Consider the following 13,267-nt stretch of genomic DNA (forward strand, 5'->3'; position numbering starts at 1 on the left):
TGATGGATCCTTACCCTTTGACAAAATGATCAGAGCCGACCTCCTTAATGATCTCGGCAGAGTGCCCGAGGAGAGACACTCATTAAACACCTGAGTCAAGAGGGGGACCAAGGAGTCCCTAAAGGTCTTAAAGAACTCGGATGTTAAGCCATCCGGACCTGGCGATTTTTTGGGCCGGAGCCCATCGATCGCCAGTCTCACTTCCTCTTCTTTGATCGCTTCTGCCAAACCGCCCAGCGAGAGGTCAGCCCCTGGCTCAGGAACAGCTTCAGCCAGGAAAGCCGACATCCTGTCACGATCCAGTTCCTTCCTTCCCAAGAGGTGCGAGTAGTATGAACTGACGACCTCCAAGATCCCTGATCTGGACCTTCTCAGGGATCCCGTACTGTCCATCAGCCCCGTCACTATCTTACTATTCACTGACATCTTGCAGCTTCTGTAGGGGTCGGGCGAGTAGTACTTCCCGTAGTCCCTCTCAAAAACCAAAGATGCGTGCCTATCGTACTGACACCTCTTTAGCAAGGATTTCACACTGGAGATCGCCTCGCGGCTACCCCCAGTCGAGACAAGTTGCTCGAGTTTCCTCCTCAGGCTCTGATACAGGCGATCCCTGTTCAGGCTTCTGAGGTTCGAGAGTTGCCGGAAGAATCTCGCCACCCGATGTTTGAACATCTCCCACCACTCCGACTTAGTGTTACTTAGGCCCAGCAGCGGTACCTGGCTCTGAAGAAATTCCTCAAAGGACCGTCTTACAGCTTCTTCCTCAAGGAGTGACGAATTCAGCTTCCAATAACCTCTTCCCATCCGAGGAGTCTCTGTAACGCTCAGAGAAAACATAATCAAACAGTGATCGGAGAATTCCACCTCCACAACCGACAATGGCGAGGAAACGGCCTCCTCCTTCAAATAAAACCTGTCTATCCTAGACCTGCACTGACTACCTCTAAAATAGGTGAACCCCGCGTGGCCTGTGTTGTGCCGGATGTGGACATCCACCAGGCGTGCCTCACTTACTATCCTATTTAGCGCGACGCAATCGTAAGCCAGCCGGTCTACGGAACCTCCTCTATCACAGGGTCTCGTGACATTGTTGAAATCCCCTCCAAAGACCACCTGCCGACTCGAAAATAAGTAAGGTTTGATCTTCATGAAGAGACACTTGCGGTCCCACTTGGACTGGGGACTGTAGATGTTAATGAGCCGAAGCTCCTGTCCCCCCATGGAGACATCTAGGATCAAGCATCTCCCCATTTCTAACTCGATCAATCGTCTGCATTCAACCGCTGCGGTCTTAAAAAGGACCGCCACCCCGCTATACGGCTCGGCCGCGAGAGACCAGTAGGAGGGCCCGTGCCTCCACTCCCGCCTTGCTTTATGCATGGTTGATAGGTCGGTCAACCTGGTCTCCTGCAAAAACAAAATGTCGGCGTCAAGTTGGCCGAGAAAATGAAAGGCCGTGTACCTTGCCGCTTCTGACTTTATGCTGGCAACATTAATGGTTGCCAGCGTCAACGGGGTGGGTGCCGCCATCATGATTGATTGAATTAGATAGCCTTTTTCTTCCCACCCCCAACAGTTTCACCCTCTTCCTCTGACAATGATGAGTTTTTAGTGCGCTTAAGACAAACTGACTCATCCATTCTCTCCTTACATACACTCTGGCCCTTGTCTGGTGGTCCCGAGGTAGTCCCCCCCCCAGAAGGCTTTGTATTTGCCCCCTGAGAAGAAGACCCAGCGACCCCCTGAGCCCCAACAACCTTGTCCGCAACCTCCGGCCCCGGGTCCCCATCGCCCCCCTCTGGAGGGGAGTCCTGGAGGGCCCGGAACCGGTTAGAGAGATCCACCAGAGGGGGGGCGGCTGGACCTTCCAATGGCACCTGGATCAGGGCTACGGAGTCAGAGGGGTCGCACTCCGAGGAGGAGGCTCGAGGCCCGGACCCCCTCTTATCCTTAGTTGTTTTCCTGTTACCCTTTTTCTTTTGCTGTGACCATTCCCCCTCTCCCTCATCCAGACTGTCACCGGATGAAGGTTCCTGGGCAGACATGGCGTCCTTTTGCTCCTCTCTTTCAAGTCTCTTGACTTCCTCGCTCAATTCGCTGTCTTTAGGATCCTCAGCTGCAAGTGAAGCACCCGGGTCAGAGTTTAGGGTCATTACTCCCTGCCCCCTTTTCCCATGGCGCTGCTCCTGCCGCCTGATATTGGATGGCGGCAGCCTGCTCCTCACCGGTTCCCTGCCTCCTCCGCCTCTGCTGGTCCCTTCACCGGCGAGATTAGTCCCGGCTTTCGCCTGTCCCGCACTCGCCGCTTTCAGGACCGCATTGGCAAAGGAACGCGGACAGCGACTGAACGGGTGACCGAGGTCACCACACAGGTTACACCTAATCCTGCCACAGGTAGCAGCAAGATGGCCGAGGTCCCCACACAGTGCGCATTTCTGGGTGGTACACTGCGCACTGAAGTGTGTGGGGCTGCCGCACCTGTGACAGACCTTAGGCTGCCCCCGGTAGAAAATCAAGATCCTGTCCCTCCCCAAGAATGTTGAGGAAGGGATATGGGTAACGGTGTTTCCTGAAACCTTCAATTTCACCATGAAGGTCCAGGCTCCTGACCAGATACCATGCTCGTCGAGGGTCTTCTCGGGAATACCGACGATGTCGCCGTATCGTCCAACCCAGGTGGAGATGTCGACACAGGAAAGTGACTCGTTACTGGTCAAAACGGTCACCTTCCTGACTGAGTTCTGGCGGGATATTGCCACAGCGAGGAAACCCTGCCATTCGGGGCGACCCCGAGCCAGCTCATGGCGAGACCAGAAAAGCTCAAGGCCCTCCGGTCTCACGAAGCTGACATCGAAGTAGGAGGTCCCATAGGGATGGATCAAGGCAAAGATGTCATATGCCACGAAGCCCATCCCCAGCAGGAGCTCAGCAACCTTTGACCGATCAGGACAGGCATCCTTGCTTACCCACTGGAGACGGGCCACGTTCCTACGGTTGCTCCTCTGCCCTGGTGTCGGCAGAGACCAGACAGTCTCTGCCCCTCTATCTCGGAAGGCGGAAAGACCGTGTCTCTCTATCCAGAAAGACAGATCAACCTCCCTCCCCTCTACATTGATAGAACTCTCCCCTCTCCTCAGGGCGTCCAGGAAGCGCTGTTGCAAGTCACCATCCTCAGGGTCACCAGACAAGGGCGCACTACTACCCCCAGCAGTGACAGCCGCTGAATAGCTTGGGGCTGAAGCCCCTGCCACCGCTGGGGGGGCAGCGGGACCACTACCTGCTTCCCCTCCACCAACACCAGTAATGCTCTCCTCATTCACTCCTCCGCTACTCCCATCATTTGCAACATCACTACTCCCACCATTCACTCCACTACTACTCCCATCATTTGCAACATCACTACTCCCATCATTTACTCCACCACTGCTCCCATCATTCATTCCACCACTATTCCCACCATTCACTCCACCACTACTCCCATCATTCACTCCACTACTACTCCCATCATTTCCTGCACAGCTCCTTTCATTCCCCTTACCACTGCCACCACTTCCCGTCATTTTATTACCTGTATTGTCACCACCATTTGTCCCAGTGTTCTCTGCACCTGCCACAGTCACATCCATTCCTTCCTCACTTGTGTCTGCTAGCTTCTCTGCACTCACACCTGCCGGACCGGGGGAGGGGTGCAGCACCACACTCGATTTCCCTTGATTGGTGCTGACTCTCTGTTGTGTCCTTGGAGCGCCTTGCCCCCCCACTGCAGCAGTTTGCACTTTATTATTTTGGGCCCGCTGCTCGTTGGGGGGCGCCGCCTGCCCCGCACCCACAGACTTCGCGGTCCTGGTGTCATGCTGGGGTGCTGGAGCACTCTGTCCCCCTGTCACAGCAGGGCGCCTCTTGTTCCCTGCAGATGATTTATCCTTTTTCTGTCCTTTTTGGACACGCTGCTCTCCTGTCACAGCTGCGTGCCTGTTCTCCTTTAAGGCGCACTGCGCCCCTGTCACAACAGTGCGCCCTCCTTTCGCCGCACCATGTTCCTCGGACCTGCCCCCCACAGCCCCGGCGTCGGCCGGCTCAGCCGTAGTGAGCAGGGATGGAGTCTGCCCACACCGTCCCCCTTTCGCAACGGCGTGGACACCCACCTCACCCCCCTCAGCCCCGGTGATAACCGGCTTAGCCGCAGAGGGCAGGGAGGGAAACTCCTCGGGGTCCCCTATGTCCGGCGCCGTGAGTACCTCCACAGCCTCGCCCCCTGCACTGTTCCCCGCACAGACGGCAGCACCGCCGGACGTCCTCCTCCTCTCCCCACCTTGCCTATGCCCCAGACCCACTGCAGAGCCCGTGCGTTTAGGTTTGGTGGGGTTTACACAGGAGGTGGTAGGTGTAACATCATCCATCGGTACATATTTGTAACTCACCACCTCCCGTGCGGTCTCCGTCGTCTTCTTCTTCCTCTTCTTGGTTTCCTCTGCTGGCTCGTCCTCACCAAAGGAGAAGCGGTCCAGGTTCACTGGAGACTCCAGCTGTCTGATCTCCTGTAGCAGACCGCCCTCCTCCTCTTCCTCCGCTGACACTCCAGCCTGTGCTGTCGGAGTCCTCTGCCGTGCCGGGAGGCCGCTTCCCTGTTGTCGGCTCTGCGACTCACTCTCCCGGCTGGTTCCAGCTTGTAGGACTCCAGTCACAACCACATCGTCCTCCTCCTCCTCGTCGCTTAGGACGCCGGCTGGCGGTTCTCCTGAGGTATTTAACCCCTTCATTTCTGAGAACCGCCGCTGGTTCCTAAACCTCTCCAGGAAGGGACCTGCGCTTTTCTCAATCCCCTCCCGGAGGAGCACTAACCGGGCCACCTCATCTCTGAGGGCTCTGAACCTCTGGGAGGTCACGGGTTTCTCCTTGTTAGAGGCTCGGGTATTCAGGATCCGAGCCTCCCGCAGCTCCTCCTTCAGCCCGGTCAGTACTTTGCCGGCGTCCTCATACTCACGTAGCATGGCGACCACTCGGGAGGAGAAGGTACTCGTGGACTCGCCGGAGCTCCTCTCCCCCCAGGATGTTCCTGGGCTCTCGTTCCTGGGGCCTGGGGTGCCCCTGTCTCCCTCTCTGGGCGGACGATGAGCCGTCTCAGCGGTGGTGTAGGTGGGTAAGGTTTTCTTCACCCGTCCTGACCTCCTCAGTCCCTCTTGGGCCAGTTGCTGTTGCTGCTGCTCTCTGTCCCCCGCCGGCACAGACCGGGGAACAGAAGCCTGGGAAGCCATGCCGGCCTCCCAGGAAGCCTGCCTCTCCCTGGGGAGAAGAGAGGCAGACTCTGGGCCTCCTGCTGGAAGTCCTGGAGCTCACAATACAGGTGCTGCTCCCAGCAGGGTGTGACTGATTGTGCGCACCTGTCCTCCACACTCAGTCCTGTGTAACACCACAGATAACACAGTGATAACTCTGAGTACTGATAATGTAGTAGATGTCACCTGCAGTCCTATGTAACACCACAGATAACAGTGATAACTCTCTGAGTACAGATAATGTAGTAGATGTCACCTGCAGTCCTATGTAACACCACAGATAACAGTGATAACTCTCTGGGTACAGATAATGTAGTAAATGTCACCTGCAGTCCTATGTAACACCACAGATAACACAGTGATAACTCTCTGAGTACAGATAATGTAGTAGATGTCACCTTCAGTCCTATGTAACACCACAGATAACACAGTGATAACTCTGAGTACAGATAATGTAGTAGATGTCACCTGCAGTCCTATGTAACACCACAGATAACACAGTGATAACTCTGAGTACAGATAATGTAGTAGATGTCACCTGCAGTCCTATGTAACACCACAGATAACACAGTGATTACTCTCTAAGTACAGATAATGCAGTAGATGTCACCTGCAGTCCTATGTAACACCACAGATAACAGTGATAACTTTCTGCGTACAGATAATGTAGTAAATGTCCCCTGCAGTCCTATGTAACACCACAGATAACAGTGATAACTTTCTGCATACAGATAATATAGTAGATGTCACCTGCAGTCCTATGTAACACCACTGATATCAGTTATAACTCTCTGAGTACAGATAATGTAGTAGATGTCACCTGCAGTCCTATGTAACACCACAGATAACACAGTGATAACTCTCTGAGTACAGATAATGTAGTAGATGTCACCTGCAGTCCTATGTAACACCACAGATAACACAGTGAGAACTCTCTGAGGACAGATAATGTAGTAGATGTCACCTGCAGTCCTATGTAACACCACAGATAACAGTGATAACTTTCTGCGTACAGATAATGTAGTAGATGTCCCCTGCAGTCCTATGTAACACCACAGATAACAGTGATAACTTTCTGCGTACAGATAATATAGTAGATGTCACCTGCAGTCCTATGTAACACCACTGATATCAGTTATAACTCTCTGAGTACAGATAATGTAGTAGATGTCACCTGCAGTCCTATGTAACACAACAGATAACAGTGATAACTCTCTGGGTACAGATAATGTAGTAAATGTCACCTGCAGTCCTATGTAACACCACAGATAACACAGTGATAACTCTCTGAGTACAGATAATGTAGTAGATGTCACCTGCAGTCCTATGTAACACTACAGATAACACAGTGATCACTCTCTGAGTACAGATAATGTAGTAGACGTCACCTGCAGTCCTATGTAACACCACCGATAACACAGTGATAACTCTCTGAGTACAGATAACGTAGTAGATGTCACCTGCAGTCCTATGTAACACCACAGATAACACAGTGATCACTCTCTGAGTACAGATAATGTAATAGATGTCACCTGCAGTCCTATGTAACACCACAGATAAGTGTGACATGCACAGCTCTGCTACATTTTTGAGCAATGAGTGATGCTGAAGGGAGGGATGGGTACAAGCACCAATATAACCTGAAATCTTCCCCCTCAGACAGTGATCATCCATTGCCCTTCCCTCCAATGGGCCTGACAACCATAGCTCTGTTCATCCTGAGCCGCCTGATCCATGAATACAATGCGGGCGCTGCAGTGAGGACTGACACACTCCAGGCAGTAAATGTTTGGATCCTCCATGACGGATACCTGTGCTGCATAGTATCCGAGGGCAGACAAGTGGAAGCTGCTGTTGGTGAATGCTATGATGGAGGATGGTGGTTGTAGTATTCGCAGGATTCTGCATTTCGGTCTTAATATATTATTTCTTCTTTTGCAGAATATGGAAAAGGTTCTCGTTCCATCGGTCACCCTGATAGTCGGCTGCGGAGTCTCCTCGCTCACCCTTCTTCTGCTGATAATCATCTATGTCTCTGTGTGGAGGTGAGAATTTAATGTGTCCTGCGACTTTAAATACCTCAAAGGGTTAATGGATAGACTGTCCCTCTGTGCAGAAAGTGCAGTACTCCTGCCAACCACCGGGCGGACTGCTGCTGTCATTGTAAATTGATTAGTAATAAACACAACACAGCTGATCCTAGGTGATCAGTGCTGCAGTGTAAAGCCTGGGGCAAAGCAGCCGACTGCCCGAGACTCTGTTACATGGGGCTGCTGAGCTGGCGTCTGATTATAGCTGTGTAATTCCTGACCCTGGTCCCAGTACAGCCTGATTTATTCATGGTCCTCATGGGCTGTCCGCCGCAGATGTCTCATTCGCTGACAGCAATCAGAGATCCTAAAGATGGTGATGGGCTGAGCACAAAGTATAGCAGACAGGTTCATCGAATACAGGAATCTCCCTTTAATATGGAGTGCACCTTTAAGGAGGAGGAGGAGGTTCAGTGTAGATGGTGTCAGTCTGCTCCTTGTAAAGCTCAGCGCCATCCAGTACTGGGCGAAGTGTTCCAAGAGCGGTCAGCGGAAGAAGGCTCCGACTATAAGTCCTGTGCGGGGACATCACTGTGATCTGTGGTGTTACATGGGACTGCAGGTGACATCTACTACATTATCTGTACTCAGAGATATCACTGTGTTATCTGTGGTGTTACATGGGACTGCAGGTGACATCTACTACATTATGTGTACTCAGAGAGTTATCACTGTGTTATCTGTGGTGTTACATAGGACTGCAGGTGACATCCACTACATTATCTGTCCTCAGAGAGTTATCACTGTTATCTGTGGAGTTACATAGGACTGCAGGTGACCTACTACATTATCTGTACTCAGAGTTATCACTGTGTTATATGTGGTGTTACATGGGACTGCAGGTGACATCTACTACATTATGTGTACTCAGAGAGTTATCACTGTGTTATTTGTGGTGTTACATAGGACTGCAGGTGACATCCACTGCATTATCTGTCCTCAGAGAGTTATCACTGTTATCTGTGGTGTTACATAGGACTGCAGGTGACATCTACTACATTATCTGTACTCAGAGATATCACTGTGTTATCTGTGGTGTTACATAGGACTGCAGGTGACATCTACTACATTATCTGTACTCAGAGAGTGATCACTGTGTTATCTGTGGTGTTACATAGGACTGCAGGTGACATCTACTACATTATCTGTCCTCAGAGAGTTATCACTGTGTTATCTGTGGAGTTACATAGGACTGCAGGTGACATCTACTACATTATCTGTACTCAGAGAGTTATCACTGTGTTATCTGTGGTGTTACATAGGACTGCAGGTGACATCTACTACATTATCTGTACTCAGAGTTATCACTGTGTTATCTGTGGTGTTACATGGGACTGCAGGTGACATCTACTACATTATCTGTACTCAGAGAGTTATCACTGTGTTATCTGTGGTAAGAGAAAAAGAGAGGATGTGGAGGGCACCACTATACAGGTCCTTCTCAAAAAATTAGCATATAGTGTTAAATTTCATTATTTACCATAATGTAATGATTACAATTAAACTTTCATATATTATAGATTCATTATCCACCAACTGAAATTTGTCAGGTCTTTTATTGTTTTAATACTGATGATTTTGGCCTACAACTCCTGATAACCCAAAAAACCTGTCTCAATAAATTAGCATATCAAGAAAAGGTTCTCTAAACGACCTATTACCCTAATCTTCTGAATCAACTAATTAACTCTAAACACATGCAAAAGATACCTGAGGCTTTTAAAAACTCCCTGCCTGGTTCATTACTCAAAACCCCCATCATGGGTAAGACTAGCGACCTGACAGATGTCAAGAAGGCCATCATTGACACCCTCAAGCAAGAGGGTAAGACCCAGAAAGAAATTTCTCAACAAATAGGCTGTTCCCAGAGTGCTATATCAAGGCACCTCAATGGTAAGTCTGTTGGAAGGAAACAATGTGGCAGAAAACGCTGTACAACGAGAAGAGGTGACCGGACCCTGAGGAAGATTGTGGAGAAGGACCGATTCCAGACCTTGGGGAACCTGAGGAAGCAGTGGACTGAGTCTGGTGTGGAAACATCCAGAGCCACCGTGCACAGGCGTGTGCAGGAAATGGGCTACAGGTGCCGCATTCCCCAGGTAAAGCCACTTTTGAACCATAAACAGCGGCAGAAGCGCCTGACCTGGGCTACAGAGAAGCAGCACTGGACTGTTGCTAAGTGGTCCCAAGTACTTTTTTCTGATGAAAGCAAATTTTGCATGTCATTCGGAAATCAAGGTGCCAGAGTCTGGAGGAAGACTGGGGAGAAGGAAATGCCAAAATGCCTGAAGTCCAGTGTCAAGTACCCACAGTCAGTGATGGTGTGGGGTGCCATGTCAGCTGCTGGTGTTGGTCCACTGTGTTTCATCAAGGGCAGGGTCAATGCAGCTAGCTATCAGGAGTGTTATGGTTCTCAATGGCAAGAGAACATAGCCCAGCAAACATACGTACTAGCTCTTGGAAGGATGGAAACTAAACTGACCATGAACTAAACCTGCCGCACAACTAACAGTAGCCGGGTAGCGTTGCCTGCGTTTTATCCCTAGACGCCCAGCGCCGGCCGGAGGACTAACTAATCCTGGCAGAGGAAAATATAGTCCTGGCTCACCTCTAGAGAAATTTCCCCGATAGGCAGACAGAGGCCCCCACATATATTGGCGGTGATTTTAGATGAAATGACAAACGTAGTATGAAAATAGGTTTAGCAAAATTGAGGTCCGCTTACTAGATAGCAGGAAGACAGAAAGGGCACTTTCATGGTCAGCTGAAAACCCTATCAAAATACCATCCTGAAATTACTTTAAGACTCTAGTATTAACTCATAACATCAGAGTGGCAATTTCAGATCACAAGAGCTTTCCAGACACAGAAACGAAACTACAGCTGTGAACTGGAACAAAATGCAAAAACAAACGAGGACTAAAGTCCAACTTAACTGGGAGTTGTCTAGCAGCAGGAACATGCACAGAAAGGCTTCTGATTACAATGTTGACCGGCATGGAAGTGACAGAGGGGCAAGGTTAAATAGCGACTCCCACATCCTGATGGAAACAGGTGAACAGAGGGGATGATGCACACCAGTTCAATTCCACCAGTGGCCACCGGGGGAGCCCAAAATCCAATTTCACAACAGTACCCCCCCCCCAAGGAGGGGGCACCGAACCCTCACCAGAACCACCAGGGCGATCAGGATGAGCCCTATGAAAGGCACGGACCAGATCGGAGGCATGAACATCAGAGGCAGTCACCCAAGAATTATCCTCCTGACCGTATCCCTTCCATTTGACCAGATACTGGAGTTTCCGTCTGGAAACACGGGAGTCCAAGATTTTTTCCACAACGTACTCCAGCTCGCCCTCAACCAACACCGGAGCAGGAGGCTCAACGGAAGGCACAACCGGTACCTCATACCTGCGCAACAATGACCGATGAAAAACATTATGAATAGAAAAAGATGCAGGGAGGTCCAAACGGAAGGACACAGGGTTAAGAATCTCCAATATCTTGTACGGGCCGATGAACCGAGGCTTAAACTTAGGAGAAGAAACCCTCATAGGGACAAAACGAGAAGACAACCACACCAAGTCCCCAACACAAAGCCGAGGACCAACCCGACGCCGGCGGTTGGCAAAAAGCTGAGTCTTCTCCTGGGACAACTTCAAATTGTCCACTACCTGCCCCCAAATCTGATGCAACCTCTCCACCACAGCATCCACTCCAGGACAATCCGAAGATTCCACCTGACCAGAAGAAAATCGAGGATGAAACCCCGAATTACAGAAAAAAGGAGACACCAAGGTGGCAGAGCTGGCCCGATTATTGAGGGCAAACTCCGCTAAAGGCAAAAAAGCAACCCAATCATCCTGATCTGCAGACACAAAACACCTCAAATATGTCTCCAAGGTCTGATTCGTCCGCTCGGTCTGGCCATTAGTCTGAGGATGGAAAGCAGACGAGAAAGACAAATCTATGCCCATCCTAGCACAGAATGCTCGCCAAAATCTAGACACGAATTGGGTTCCTCTGTCAGAAACGATATTCTCCGGAATACCATGCAAACGGACCACATTTTGAAAAAACAGAGGAACCAACTCGGAAGAAGAAGGCAACTTAGGCAGGGGAACCAAATGGACCATCTTAGAGAAACGGTCACACACCACCCAGATGACAGACATCTTCTGAGAAACAGGAAGATCCGAAATAAAATCCATCGAGATGTGCGTCCAGGGCCTCTTCGGGATAGGCAAGGGCAACAACAATCCACTAGCCCGAGAACAACAAGGCTTGGCCCGAGCACAAACGTCACAAGACTGCACAAAGCCTCGCACATCTCGAGACAGGGAAGGCCACCAGAAGGACCTTGCCACCAAATCCCTGGTACCAAAGATTCCAGGATGACCTGTCAACGCAGAAGAATGAACCTCAGAAATGACTTTACTGGTCCAATCATCAGGAACAAACAGTCTACCAGGTGGGCAACGATCAGGTCTATCCGCCTGAAACTCCTGCAAGGCCCGCCGCAGGTCTGGAGAAACGGCAGACAATATCACTCCATCCTTAAGGATACCTGTAGGTTCAGAGTTACCAGGGGAGTCAGGCTCAAAACTCCTAGAAAGGGCATCCGCCTTAACATTCTTAGAACCCGGCAGGTAGGACACCACAAAATTAAACCGAGAGAAAATCAACGACCAGCGCGCCTGTCTAGGATTCAGGCGTCTGGCGGACTCAAGATAAATTAGATTTTTTGTGGTCAGTCAATACCACCACCTGATGTCTAGCCCCCTCAAGCCAATGACGCCACTCCTCAAAAGCCCACTTCATGGCCAAAAGCTCCCGATTCCCAACATCATAATTCCGCTCGGCGGGCGAAAATTTACGCGAGAAAAAGGCACAAGGTCTCATCACGGAACAATCGGAACTTCTCTGCGACAAAACCGCCCCAGCTCCGATTTCAGAAGCGTCGACCTCAACCTGAAAAGGAAGAGCAACATCAGGCTGATGCAACACAGGGGCGGAAGAAAAGCGGCGCTTAAGCTCCTGAAAGGCCTCCACAGCAGCAGGGGACCAATCAGCAACATCAGCACCCTTCTTAGTCAAATCAGTCAATGGTTTAACAACATCAGAAAAACCAGCAATAAATCGACGATAAAAGTTAGCAAAGCCCAAAAATTTCTGAAGACTCTTAAGAGAAGAGGGTTGCGTCCAATCACAAATAGCCTGAACCTTGACAGGATCCATCTCGATGGAAGAGGGGGAAAAAATATATCCCAAAAAGGAAATCTTTTGAACCCCAAAAACGCACTTAGAACCCTTCACACACAAGGAATTAGACCGCAAAACCTGAAAAACCCTCCTGACCTGCTGGACATGAGAGTCCCAGTCATCCGAAAAAATCAAAATATCATCCAGATACACAATCATAAATTTATCCAAATAATCACGGAAAATGTCATGCATAAAGGACTGAAAGACTGAAGGGGCATTTGAAAGACCAAAAGGCATCACCAAATACTCAAAGTGGCCCTCGGGCGTATTAAATGCGGTCTTCCACTCATCCCCCTGCTTAATTCGCACCAAATTATACGCCCCACGGAGATCTATCTTAGAGAACCACTTGGCCCCCTTTATGCGAGCAAACAAATCAGTCAGCAGTGGCAACGGATATTGATATTTAACCGTGATTTTATTCAAAAGCCGATAATCAATACACGGTCTCAAAGAGCCATCTTTCTTAGCCACAAAGAAAAAACCGGCTCCTAAGGGAGATGACGAAGGACGAATATGTCCCTTTTCCAAGGACTCCTTTATATATTCTCGCATAGCAGCATGTTCAGGCACAGACAGATTAAATAAACGACCCTTAGGGTATTTACTACCCGGAATCAAATCTATGGCACAATC

The 13,267-nt window shown here is 50.1% G+C and overlaps 1 protein-coding gene across 10 annotated transcripts in view; it reads left to right on the forward strand.

Moving 5' to 3' along the window:
* ADGRB1 (adhesion G protein-coupled receptor B1) overlaps positions 1-13,267 on the forward strand; it is a 478,004-nt gene that overhangs the window by 373,917 nt on the left and 90,820 nt on the right. For all 10 annotated transcript variants that reach the window (XM_077271339.1, XM_077271330.1, XM_077271332.1 and 7 more), the window contains one exon: positions 7,218-7,321. In XM_077271339.1, coding sequence (XP_077127454.1) covers positions 7,218-7,321 — 104 coding nt within the window. The remainder of the gene's footprint in view (positions 1-7,217; positions 7,322-13,267) is intronic.

Source organism: Ranitomeya variabilis, chromosome 6, assembly GCF_051348905.1.
Source record: "Ranitomeya variabilis isolate aRanVar5 chromosome 6, aRanVar5.hap1, whole genome shotgun sequence".
NCBI lineage: Eukaryota > Metazoa > Chordata > Amphibia > Anura > Dendrobatidae > Ranitomeya > Ranitomeya variabilis.